This window comes from Protobothrops mucrosquamatus, unplaced genomic scaffold (assembly GCF_001527695.2).
Source record: "Protobothrops mucrosquamatus isolate PMUCROS unplaced genomic scaffold, P.Mucros_1.0 scaffold3729, whole genome shotgun sequence".
NCBI lineage: Eukaryota > Metazoa > Chordata > Lepidosauria > Squamata > Viperidae > Protobothrops > Protobothrops mucrosquamatus.
Window position 1 is genome coordinate 87,876 of NW_015389682.1, and position 11,207 is coordinate 99,082.

Consider the following 11,207-nt stretch of genomic DNA (forward strand, 5'->3'; position numbering starts at 1 on the left):
TCTTAAAAGCATCCGGTGATGGAGCACCCACAACTTCTGAAGTTCAGTGATTAATTGTCCTCACTGTCAGGAAGTTTCTCCTTAGTTCTAGGTTGCTTCTCTCCTTGATCAGTTTCCATCCGTTGCTTCTTGTCCTACCTTCAGGCGCTTTGGAGAATAGCTTGACTCCCTCTTCTTTGGGGCAACCCCTGAGACATTGGAACACTGCTCTCATGTCCCCCCTCGTCCTTCTCTTCGTTAAACTAGACATACCCAACTCCTGCTCATAGATTTTAGCCTCCTAATCCCCTTTCTTGCTCTTCTCTGCACTCTTTCTAGGGTCTCGACCTCTTTTTATATTGTGGTTGTCATGATTCTGATAAACAGAGACGAATAGAGCAGAACTCCGAGGCTTGTGAATTCCTCAAAGAACATGTTTATTGGTTACAAAGTAGGGGCACGGTCAAAAGCAAAACCAAGTCTGAATTGCCTACGAAAAATTACCCAGTTACAATGTATGAAGTCCCACCCTCAGGAATATGCATTTTACTACGTTCCCGAATACAAATGTTGGGCAGGCTTTCTAATACACCGCCCCGCCTCTAGTCCCGGGAATAAGAGATATGACCTTGGTTCCCACAGGACAGAATATTGTTTAGACGAGCAGAGAGAGGGTCTGATGCCCCTCTCCCTCCTTTGCACGTGGCAACCTGGAATAATGATGATGATAATAATAATAATAGTAATAGTTGGAAGGGACCTTGGAAGTCATCTAGTCCAACTCCCTGCTCAGGCAGGAAACCCTATACCATTTCGGACAAATGGCCGTCCAGTCTCTTCTTAAAAACTTCCAGTGTTGGAGCATTCACCGCTTCTGGAGGCAGGTTGTTCCACTGGTTAATTGTTCTAACTGTCAGGAAGTTTCTCCTTAGTTCCAGGTTGAATTCTCTCTTTGGTTAGTTTCCACCCATTGCTTCTTGTCCTGCTTTGGAGAATAGCTTGACTGCCTCTTCTTTGGGGCAGCCCCTGAGATACTGGAACGCTGCTATCCTGCCCCCCCTCGTCCTTCTCTTTGTTAAACTGGCCATACTCAATTCCAGAGGGAAAGATGGCTGCAGCTAGGCTCATGGTAGAGATGACTGGTGGTGACCAAAACTGGATGCAATATTCCAAGTGTGGAATATTACCAAGGCATTCTAAAGGGGTATTAACACTTTGTGTGAAGATGAGGGTCCGACAGAGCTCCTGACTTTCGGTTCATTTGCATATCTTGTAGGTCAATCTCCTCCGGCAATCACGAAGCCGGCAGTATACGGGATGAGGTTCTGGCCAACGACATCCACGAACAGTTTGAGTCATACAAGTTGGACAAAGTCTGGGATGATGAGCATTATGTCCGTCTCCAAGCCAGGTAGGGAGGTTTGGTTCAAGATTTTCCGCGGTGGGGGGGGAGGTCTTCCTTTCAACTTAGCACTTAGCAAAGGGTTGCAATTTGGATTCCCGATCTAACGAGCAAGTCTCCTGAAAAATAAATCCCTTTAGGAAAGAGATGGAGGTTAAGAGACCAGGCTAGAAAGCAAGAAATTGTGAGTTCAACTCCCAGCTTAGACATGACAGCCGGTTGGGTGACTTTGGGCCAATCACCAGGAGACGAGGAGTTCTAGTCCCGCCTTAGGCATGAAAGCCGGCTGGGTGACTTTGGGCCAATCACTAGGAGACGGTGAGCTCTAATCCCGCCTTAGACATGAGAGCCGGCTGGGTGACTTTGGGCCAATGACCAGGAGACGGTGAGTTCTAGTCCCGCCTTAGGCATGAAAGCCGGCTGGGCGACTTTGGGCCAATCACCAGGAGACGGTGAGTTCTAGTCCTGCCTTAGGCATGAAAGCCGGCTGGGCGACTTTGGGCCAATCACCAGGAGACAGTGAGTTCTAGTCCTGCCTTAGGCATGAAAGCTGGCTAGGTGATTTTGGGCCAATCACCAGGAGATGGGGAGTTCTAGTCCCACCTTAGGCATGAAAGCCAGCCCAATGACTTTGGGCCAGTTTGTGTCTCAGCCCAACCCACCTCACAGGGTGGTGGTTATGGGGGAAATAGGGGGAAGTTAGGTTGGATATGTTCGCTTCCTTGAGTGATTTGTCAGAAATAATAAAGGCAGGATAATCAATAAAGAGGCACCTGCTTCCTCTGTATTCCTGTTTAGGGGCTGCACCAGTGGAGGAAATTGCATGGTGTCTGGAGAATTACTGGTCCAGGTGCCCAGCTTATAATTGACAGTGTCACAGCCAAGCCACAATTGCTGACATCCTTGCCGGCTTCCCATAGCCACAGTCATTGCGGAAGTTGGCACACATGGTCCTCACTTAATGACCCACGTGGTCCTTGCTTAATGACGGCAGTTGGGATTGGTGTCAGCAAGCAATCCGCTCATCCGGCATTGCTCTTTATGACCAGGTTGCTACAGTGAGGGCATTTCTAATTTCTAATATTTTTTCTGCTTGGTTTCCATAGCTTTTTAATCGCAGGAAGCCACCCAGAGTTAACGTATTTTAGATAGGCAGCCTCGTCAAAATTGAAATAAATATTTTAAAATGCAATATTTTGAAGCCACGTTGCTGTTTTTTTGTTTTTGTTTTAGTTCTTCAAATGTCGTTTCTTTGGACGATGCTAGAAACACAATCCTGGACGCCTCCAGTGCTTTTGTAGCCTACAGCAAAAACGGGGAGGTTTCGGTAAGTCTCTCGTACAATGCTCAGCGTTCTTCCCAGCTTGGTACCGTCAAAGAAGATGAGAAAAAGTTTCACACGTGTGCACACTGGCCAGCCATTGGCCACAGCCCGCTGGCCAAGAGCCCACAGCCCAGACTGTGGACCATAGTTTGGGGGGGGGGGAGACCCCTGTCTTAGACTGCTTGACAGTGCTCTGTTGGCTAACCAAGCTTCTTCTCCGCTCTAGGGCAAGCCGGTTTTTGCCAATTATGGCCTTAAGGAAGATTTCAAAGCCCTCCTAGACAAAGGTATCGTCGTGAATGGCATGGTGGTCGTTGTGAGAGCCGGCAGCATCACTTTTGCCGAGAAGGTAAAAAATGGTTTACCAGGTTTAGAAACAATCGACCTCCTTCACAGAGTGATTCTGGGCGGTATACAGATAAGACCTAAAAACCGTGTTCTTAAAACACAAAGCGGATTAAAGCATGGATGAAATGTTTTAAATGTCCTGGTTCCGACCAATGAAACTCTTCAGAAGAACTTCGAGGCATTGTTTACCTTAAAGAATCATTTATTCGAGTAGCATAGCTTCGGCACTAGCATAATCAAAGCCAAAGACTGAATTCCCCTCCCCTGAGCACATAGTATCAAAGCAGCACAATTCCCTCCTCCAATTAACAGTCATAAATCACATTCCCCAATTAGCTTGAAGCGCTTGGGCTTCCTCTCCAGTTCTCCAGCCCGGCCAATTCCTTATCAGCTCTGGTTACAATAACCTTGATTCTCACGCTAGGTTTAGTGTTGTTATGTCTAGCCCACAGGTCGGCAACTTGCGGCTCCGGAGCCACATGCGGCTCTTTGAGCTTTCCCCTGTGGCTCCCAGCCTCCTCTGCCATTGACAGAGAGAGGCACTTGCGCTTCCCTGCTTCTCTCTCTGTCTCGGTGTGTTTGTGTGTGTGTGTGTGTGTGTAAGTAAGTGTAAAAGAGAGTGGACTCTCAGTGTTCTCCGACAAGCTGAAAAGATTATTGGGCGGGGCTCCTCCCTTTGCTGCGTCTCTGCAGGAAGCAGGAAGGGCAGGAGAGAGCTAGCTAGCCCAGCTATGCTGATTCAGGAATTCTGGGAGTTGAAGTCCATGAGTCATAAAAGAGCCCAGGTTGCCTATCCCTGAGCTTGTTGGAGAACAGCTTGAAGCCAGCTTGCCAGGTGAGCAGAAGAGCGGAGAGAGAGGGGGGGGGAGAGAAAGAGTGAGAGAGAGAGAGAGAAAGAATGGGGGAAGAGGACTGCCAGACCAAGGGCAGAAAGAGAGAGAGGAAGGGAGAGACAGAGAGAGAGACCTTTTTGACATCTAAAATGAAGATAACACTGCATATATCCTTTTTTATCTTTATGATATGTATGTATGTATGTATACACACACACACCTATAATAAAGGTAAAAAAGGATATGTGCAGTGTTAGCTTCATTTTAGATATCAAAAGGGTTTCGCGGCTCCCAGTGTTTTGTTTTCGGTGGGAAAAGGGGTCCAAGTGGCTCTTTTGAGTGTTTTTGGGTTGCCTACCCCTGGTCTAGCCAGACTCTCATTCACATCCCCCTTCCCAAAACACGAACAGAGTGTAAACGTTAAGAAAAAACCAGCTGACGGGCAAATTGGGTGACCGTCCCAATAGTTGGCATTCTCCGTTGCCCAATCAGGTCACCTAAAAAACGATGTTGTGAAGGAGGAAAATTCTAGAAGACACGTTTTGTGAGGCTTACTCTGCCTTTTTGTCTTGGTCAACAATACGTCGTATTTTAATTTAATTTTTTTTAAAAAATGGGGAAAAGACACCGAAGTAAATAAAGGCCCTAAAGTCAGAGCTAGCAAAATAAATCGCAGAATATAACACTGGCTCCTGTCGTACTACGTTAATACAGGACGGAGGGGTCCTGTGGGCTCTCTAAAGCTTGATTTGTTTCCTTGCCTATGTTTCATTACTGTGTGCCACCACTTGGCTGCTTTTCCACCTACTAGTAAAAACGCCTCCTATCTCCTCCTAGGTTGCCAACGCCGAGGCACGGGGCGCTGTAGGCGTGTTAATCTACCCAGATCCTTTGGACTACAAGAACCTTGGCGAAACGGTGGCCCTGTTTGGACACGTGAGTTTTGAACCCTTCTCTTGCCAGTCAACTTTTCTAAAGCATCTTTTGAAGCAGGGGTGTCCAACCTTGGCCATCTTTTAAGAGCTGTGGACTTTGAAGTCCCAGAATTCCCCAGCCAGCCATGCTCAGTTTCTTGGTAGCTCACCTGTACCTGCCATCTGGCCAGCAGGTACTTGTGCATTGGGCTGTTCCAGCTGTTTCTTGTCCCTGCTGGTTTGTTTGTTAGTTAGTTGGTTTAGAGCAGTGTTTCTCAATCTTGGCAACTTGAAGAAGGGGGGGGGGACTTCATCTCCCAGAATTCCCCAGCCAGCATGGCCGCCCACTCCCTTTCAATGATTCTAGGTGGCTTATAAAAACTGATCATGTTATGCATTCAACCTTCCTTCCTTCCTTCCTTCCTTCCTTCCTTCCTTCCTTCCTTCCTTCCTTCCTTCCTTCCTTCCTTCCTTCCCTTTACCTTTCTTCCTTGCCCTTTCCTTCCCCCTTCCTCCCTCCCTCCCTTCCTTCCTTCCCTCCTTCCTTCTCTTTACCTTCCTTCCCCTTCCTTCCTTCTCTTTACCTTCCTTTCTTGCCCTTTCCTTCCCCCTTCCTCCCTCCCTCCCTTCCCTCCCTTCCTTCTCTTTACCTTTCTTCCTTGCCCCTTCCTCCCCCTTCCTTCCTTCCTTCCTTCCTTCCTTCCTTCCTTCCCCTTCCTTTGTTCCTTCCTTCATTCCCTTTACCTTTCTTCCTTGCCCCTTCCTCCCTCCTCCCTTCGTTCCTTCCCCTTCCTTCGTTCCTTCCTTTCTTCCCTTTACCTTTCTTCCTTGCCCCTTCCTCCCCCCTTCTTCCCTTCCTTCCTTCCTTCCTTCCTTCCTTCCTTCCTTCCTCCCTCCCTCCCTTCCTCTGTGACCTGGAGCACACCCACACTGTCAGATCTTGAGGATGGTGATGCTATCCCTTCAGTCGTATTGAGCTCTTGGGATTCTCTGGGCCGGCTGCTCTCTCCACCCCTTTCACTCTTGCACTGCTTCTTTGAGTTGTTCGATGCTCCGGCTGGTGTCAGCTTGGATAGTATCCAGCCACTGTTGTTCTTTGGTGGCCTGGATTCCTTTTACCCCTCACTCTTCCAAACATAATTGCTTTCTCCAGCCGAAAGCAATTATTCCCCCCCCCCCCCCCCCATGACACAGCCAAAATAAGTGAGTTTTGCCTCCCGGCGACACGTCTGGTGTTTTACACTCCAGAGACTTGCTTGTTGGTCACTTTCAGTGTCCAAGCACCACAAACAATTTAAAAAACAACAACCCCAATATACAAAGAGTCAAAGCAATAACTCCACCCCACCCCAAGGTTGTCTTAGAATTAGCATCTCTGCCTGCTTTTCCCCCCTTTTTTTTCCACCCTCCTGTTTGGGAATCAAATCCTTCAGAGTGGAAGTCTCAGGGCTGTGATGGTCTTAATATAACAAAAGTCTTTTTTGGCCCAAGAAGGAGGGAAATAAAGTAGCTGTGCAGACAGTCCTTGACTTAGGACCACGACTGACCCCAGGTTTCTGCTGCTAAGCGAGACAGTTGTTAACGTGAGTTTTGCCCCATTGGATGACCTTCCTTGCCACAGTTGTTAAATAAATCACTGCAGTTAAGTTAGTCATGCAAGGTTGTTCAGCAAAATCTACTTTTCCCCATTGACTTGTCAGAAGGTTTCAAAAGATGATCAAGTGACCCCAGGACCCTGCTAAATACAGTAGTGGCCAAAATTGTGGAAACCTTTTGGGAAAAGTGTATTTTTGAGGTTTGATGGCTAATAACACCACTTTATTTTGGAGCAGTACCATAAAATTACATATCAATGGAAAGATAATTTAATCAAGAATGTAATGCAACCAAGTCTGTTCAATTACCTGTACTGTATTCTACGAAAAGTTATAGCCAAATAACCAGAAAAAGGAAGCACAACTTGCTTAGGTTGATCTCAGGGAGCTTTCCTTCATCTGATTGTAGCCAATCAGCCTGAGGGTTTAGACACCCAATCAGGTGTCATCTTCTTTTGGCAATGAGCCAATCAGATCACAGTAGGATCCAGTTATCGATGTCATGTATTGAAGCTGAGAGGAGGACATTGGTCAGTGTGTTATGTGATCCTCTATCAAGCTGGTTGGTTTTTTTTTTGTGTTCTTTCATTTAGTGAGCTTGTAAAACGTAATAAAATTAAAGTCATGGTGCAAAGAGTTGACTGGTCGCCCAGAAAGCGATGTAAAATAGCATTATTAAGTGAAGAAGGCTGCAGTTATAAAGAAATTGGAAGAAAAAATGGGTGGAAACTTAACCAAAGATGGCGTTTCTCCTGTACACTTTTCCCAAAAGGTTTCCACAATTTTGGCCACTACTGTATGAGTCAGCTGCCAAGTGTCTGAATTTTGATCATGTAACCGTGGGGGTGTCGCAACGCTCGTAAGTGTGAAAAACTCATAAGTCCCTTTTTCCAGTGCCTCTGTAATTTTGAACGGTCAGTAAACAAATCCTCTAGGCCAGAACTGAGCAAATTGAGACTTTAGAGACGGTGGTGTAAGCTCCATGAAGGACGTGGAAGGAAACTCCCAATTTATCTCTTCTCCTTTTTTGGTAATTCCCGGGATTTCTTGTCTTTCAGGCTCATCTCGGTACTGGAGACCCTTACACCCCTGGATTTCCTTCCTTCAACCACACTCAGTTCCCCCCCATTCAGTCTTCGGCCCTGCCCGGCATCCCCGTCGCGAGTATTTCACGCTCAGGCGCACAACAATTAATCAGGTAACTGGCCACCAGTTGGCAAACCTCTTGTAAGTAGATTTGGGTGTCGCTGGCACCAAGCTCCGTTTCAACCGTTGCTTCTTCCTCTCCGCGCGAGAACCAAAAAATTCAGGTCAGGAAGAAATTCCATCTGTTGGCAACAAAATCATTACCGTTTTCCAGAAGGCCAAAAAAAAATAAAAAAAATGGGCTTCTCATCACACAGCAGTTAAAAAACTTAGGACTAGGGCCCCTTCGTGGCTTGTGGACTTCAACTCCCAGAATTCCTCAGCCAGCGTGGGGGAACTATGGCCCCTTCATGACTTGTGGACTTCAACTCCCAGAATTCCTCAGCCAGCATGGGGGAACTATGGCCCCTTCATGACTTGTGGACTTCAATTCCCAGAATTCCTCAGCCAGCGTGGAGGAACTATGGCCTCTTCGTGACTTGTGGACTTCAATTCCCAGAATTCCTCAGCCAGCGTGGGGGAACTATGGCCCCTTCCTGACTTGTGGACTTCAACTCCCAGAATTCCTCAGCCAGCATGGGGGAACTATGGCCCCTTCATGACTTGTGGACTTCAATTCCCAGAATTCCTCAGCCAGCGTGGAGGAACTATGGCCTCTTCGTGACTTGTGGACTTCAATTCCCAGAATTCCTCAGCCAGCGTGGGGGAACTATGGCCCCTTCATGACTGATGCACTTCAACTCCCAGAATTCCTCAGCCAGCGTGCCTGGCTGAGAAATTCTGGGAGTTGAAGTCCACCAGTCATAAAAGGGCCAAGTTTGAAGACCCCTGACTTAGGACCACAATTCAGGTCAAAATTTCTGTTGCCGAGTAGAGAGAGACGTTAAGTGAATTTTGCCCCATTTTTACGACTTTTCTCGCCACCGTTTGTTAAGCAAATCTCCGCAGGTGTAAAGTTAGTAACCCGGTTGTTAAGTGAATCCGGCTTCCCCCCCCCCCCCTTGACTTTGCTTGTCAAAAGGTCCCCGGGGGACACTGCAACCGTCATAAATACAAATCAGTTGCTAAGCATCTGAATTTTGATCACGTGACCCCGGGGACGCTGCGAACGGTCGTCAGCGTGAAAAACGCTCCTACGTCACTTTTCCCAACCCCTGAATGGACACTAAACGAATGGCTACACCTGCATCCTGTTCCTCGAAATAAGAAATAGGAGCTTGGTGGTTTTGAAGATGCCTGAACGTGTTGCAGGATGTTGGGAAGCACACCCAAATTTGTCAAGTAACGAGTTCCGGTTCTGCTTTCAGCGTCCTGGATGGGTCAGACTGTCCAACCCCCTGGCAAAGAACAATCTTTCGCAAGTGTGCGACCTCTCTGTCGGGAACGAACGTGCGCCTGAGAATCAGCAACCTCCTGGTCGAGAAAAAAATCCTGAACATTTTTGGCGTCGTTAAAGGTTTTGTGGAACCAGGTAAGGCTCGCGACGTTTTGAAAGAAGGTTGAATTTGAACTCTGCGTCCTGGGCATGCTATATCCGGTCCTTTGTGGGGGTTTTTTTTGTAAAGATTAATTTTCTGTTACATACCTATGTTAATTTTTCAACCAATGTGCTGTCTGGGTTTAAAAACACTTCATACATATTCAGTTCCTAATCCTTCATTCTTTCCTCTAGCGCAGGGGTAGGCAACCCAAAACACTCAAAGAGCCACTTGGACCCGTTTCCCACCGAAAACAAAACACCGCAAAACACTTTTGATATCTAAAATGAAGATAACACTGCATATATCCTTTTTTACCTTTATAATAGGTATATATCATAAAGGTTAAAAAAAGGATATATGCAGTGTTATCTTCATTTTAGATATCAAAAGAGTCCCTCCCTCCCCCCTCTCTTTCTGCCCTTGGTCTGCAGTTCTCTTCCCCCACTCAGTGTGTGTGTGTGTGTGAGAGAGAGAGAGAGGCACTTGCGCTTCCCCCCTCCCTCTCTCTCTTACCTCTCTCTTTTTCTCTCTCTTCTTTCCTCTCTCTCTTTCTCTTTCCTCTCCCTCTTTCCTCTCCCCCCTCTTTTTCTCCATCTCTCCTCTCCCTCTCTCTCCCCCCCTCTTTCTCTCCTCCCCCCTTCTCTCCCTCTCTCCAATCTTCTGTTCACCTGGCAAGCTGGCTTCAAGCTGTTCTCCAACAAGCTGGCTCTCTCCTGCCCTTCCTGCTTCCTGCGGAGACGCAGCAAAGGGAGGAGCCCCGCCCAATAAGCTTGTCAGCTCCTCGAACAGGGTGAAGCCACTCTCTTTTTTACACACACACACACACACACACACACACACACACACACACACACACAGAGGGGGGGGGAGCTCAAGTGCCTCTCTCTGTCTCTGCAAATGGCAGAAGAGGCTGGGAGCTGCAGAAGGCTCAAAGAGCCACATGCAGCTCCGGAGTCGCAGGTTGCCGACCTGTGCTCTAGCCATTGATAAAATAAATCCCAAGTCTGGTAATATTCTGTTCCTTCTTTATCTTTCAGTCTCATAGTTAATCTGTCCATCTCTGCGCATTCCAATATTTTTCTGATCAATTCTTCCCCCAGTGCTAGTCCTTCCTTTTTTTCCAATATTGCGCAAAGATTATTCTTGCTGCTGTTGTGACGCGTAAAATCAAATGTAGGCTTGGTTTGTTAAATCTTTTCTGGCATTGTACCTAATAAGACAAGTTCAGGTTTAAAATCAACATGTTCTCCCAACATTTTTTCTAACCGAGCATGTATCTTTTTCCAGCAAACCTTAGTTTTGTCACCTGTCCAGCAAACATGATAATAAGTGCCCGAGTTATGCTTACATTTCCAGCGTCTATCTCACATATTTTAAAACATTTTTGCTAATCTTGCTGGTGGTGGCAAGTGCCTTCTATAAAACCTTTTTTTTATATATAAATTTTTCTTTATACGATGTTGACGTTGTCAATTTATAATTTCTCTCCCATAGCTTTTGCCACTTTTCTAGTTCTGTGTTGTAGCCAAAGTTTTTCGCCCATCTTATCATTGTTTCTTTAACTTGTTCGCTTTCCGTTTCCAGAATCAACAAAAAAATTATACATTTTCTTAATTAATTTCTCATCTGAAGTTAACAAGATCTTATCTATCCAGTCCTTTGAGGGGATCACTGAAGCCACATGGCAGGAAACCCCCCCCCCCAATCAAAGCATCCCCCCAAATTGGCTGTTCAGCCTCTCCAGGAATATCACAGGCAGTCCTCCATTTACGACCCCAGATTTCCGTCGCTAAGCAAGGCAGCTGTTCAGGGCGTTTGCCCCATTTTACAACCTCCCTCACTACAATTGTTAAGCGAGCCGCTTAAAGGTCAGCGAATCCTGCGGTCGTTCAGCGAATCTGGTTTACCCGTTGACTTTGCTGGTCAAAAAAAAGTGTCTCGCTTAATGACGGAAATCTTGGGCTCTGTTGTGGTCGTAAGTCGAGGACTACCTGTCAGTGACCGGAGTCAGGCCGTATCCTGGGCCCAGTACACCTTTCAGAGCTTTCCACTGCCCTATTGACCCTCATCCTGCCACTTTCTGGCCGTCCCAGCCAGCCCTCCCCGCTTCATTGCCCATTTTTGGCGTCGGTTAAAGCCGCTTTCTCCTGCAGACCGCTATGTCGTGATCGGAGCTCAGCGCGAT

The 11,207-nt window shown here is 47.0% G+C and overlaps 1 protein-coding gene across 1 annotated transcript in view; it reads left to right on the plus strand.

Annotated features, from left to right (window-relative positions):
• The window catches only part of TFRC (transferrin receptor), a 41,063-nt gene that overhangs the window by 19,171 nt on the left and 10,685 nt on the right, over positions 1-11,207 (plus strand). The window contains exons 4-9 of the mRNA XM_029286455.1: positions 1,256-1,390; positions 2,615-2,708; positions 2,932-3,054; positions 4,724-4,822; positions 7,454-7,593; positions 8,849-9,012. Of these exons, the coding sequence (XP_029142288.1) occupies positions 1,256-1,390; positions 2,615-2,708; positions 2,932-3,054; positions 4,724-4,822; positions 7,454-7,593; positions 8,849-9,012 (755 nt within the window). The remainder of the gene's footprint in view (positions 1-1,255; positions 1,391-2,614; positions 2,709-2,931; positions 3,055-4,723; positions 4,823-7,453; positions 7,594-8,848; positions 9,013-11,207) is intronic.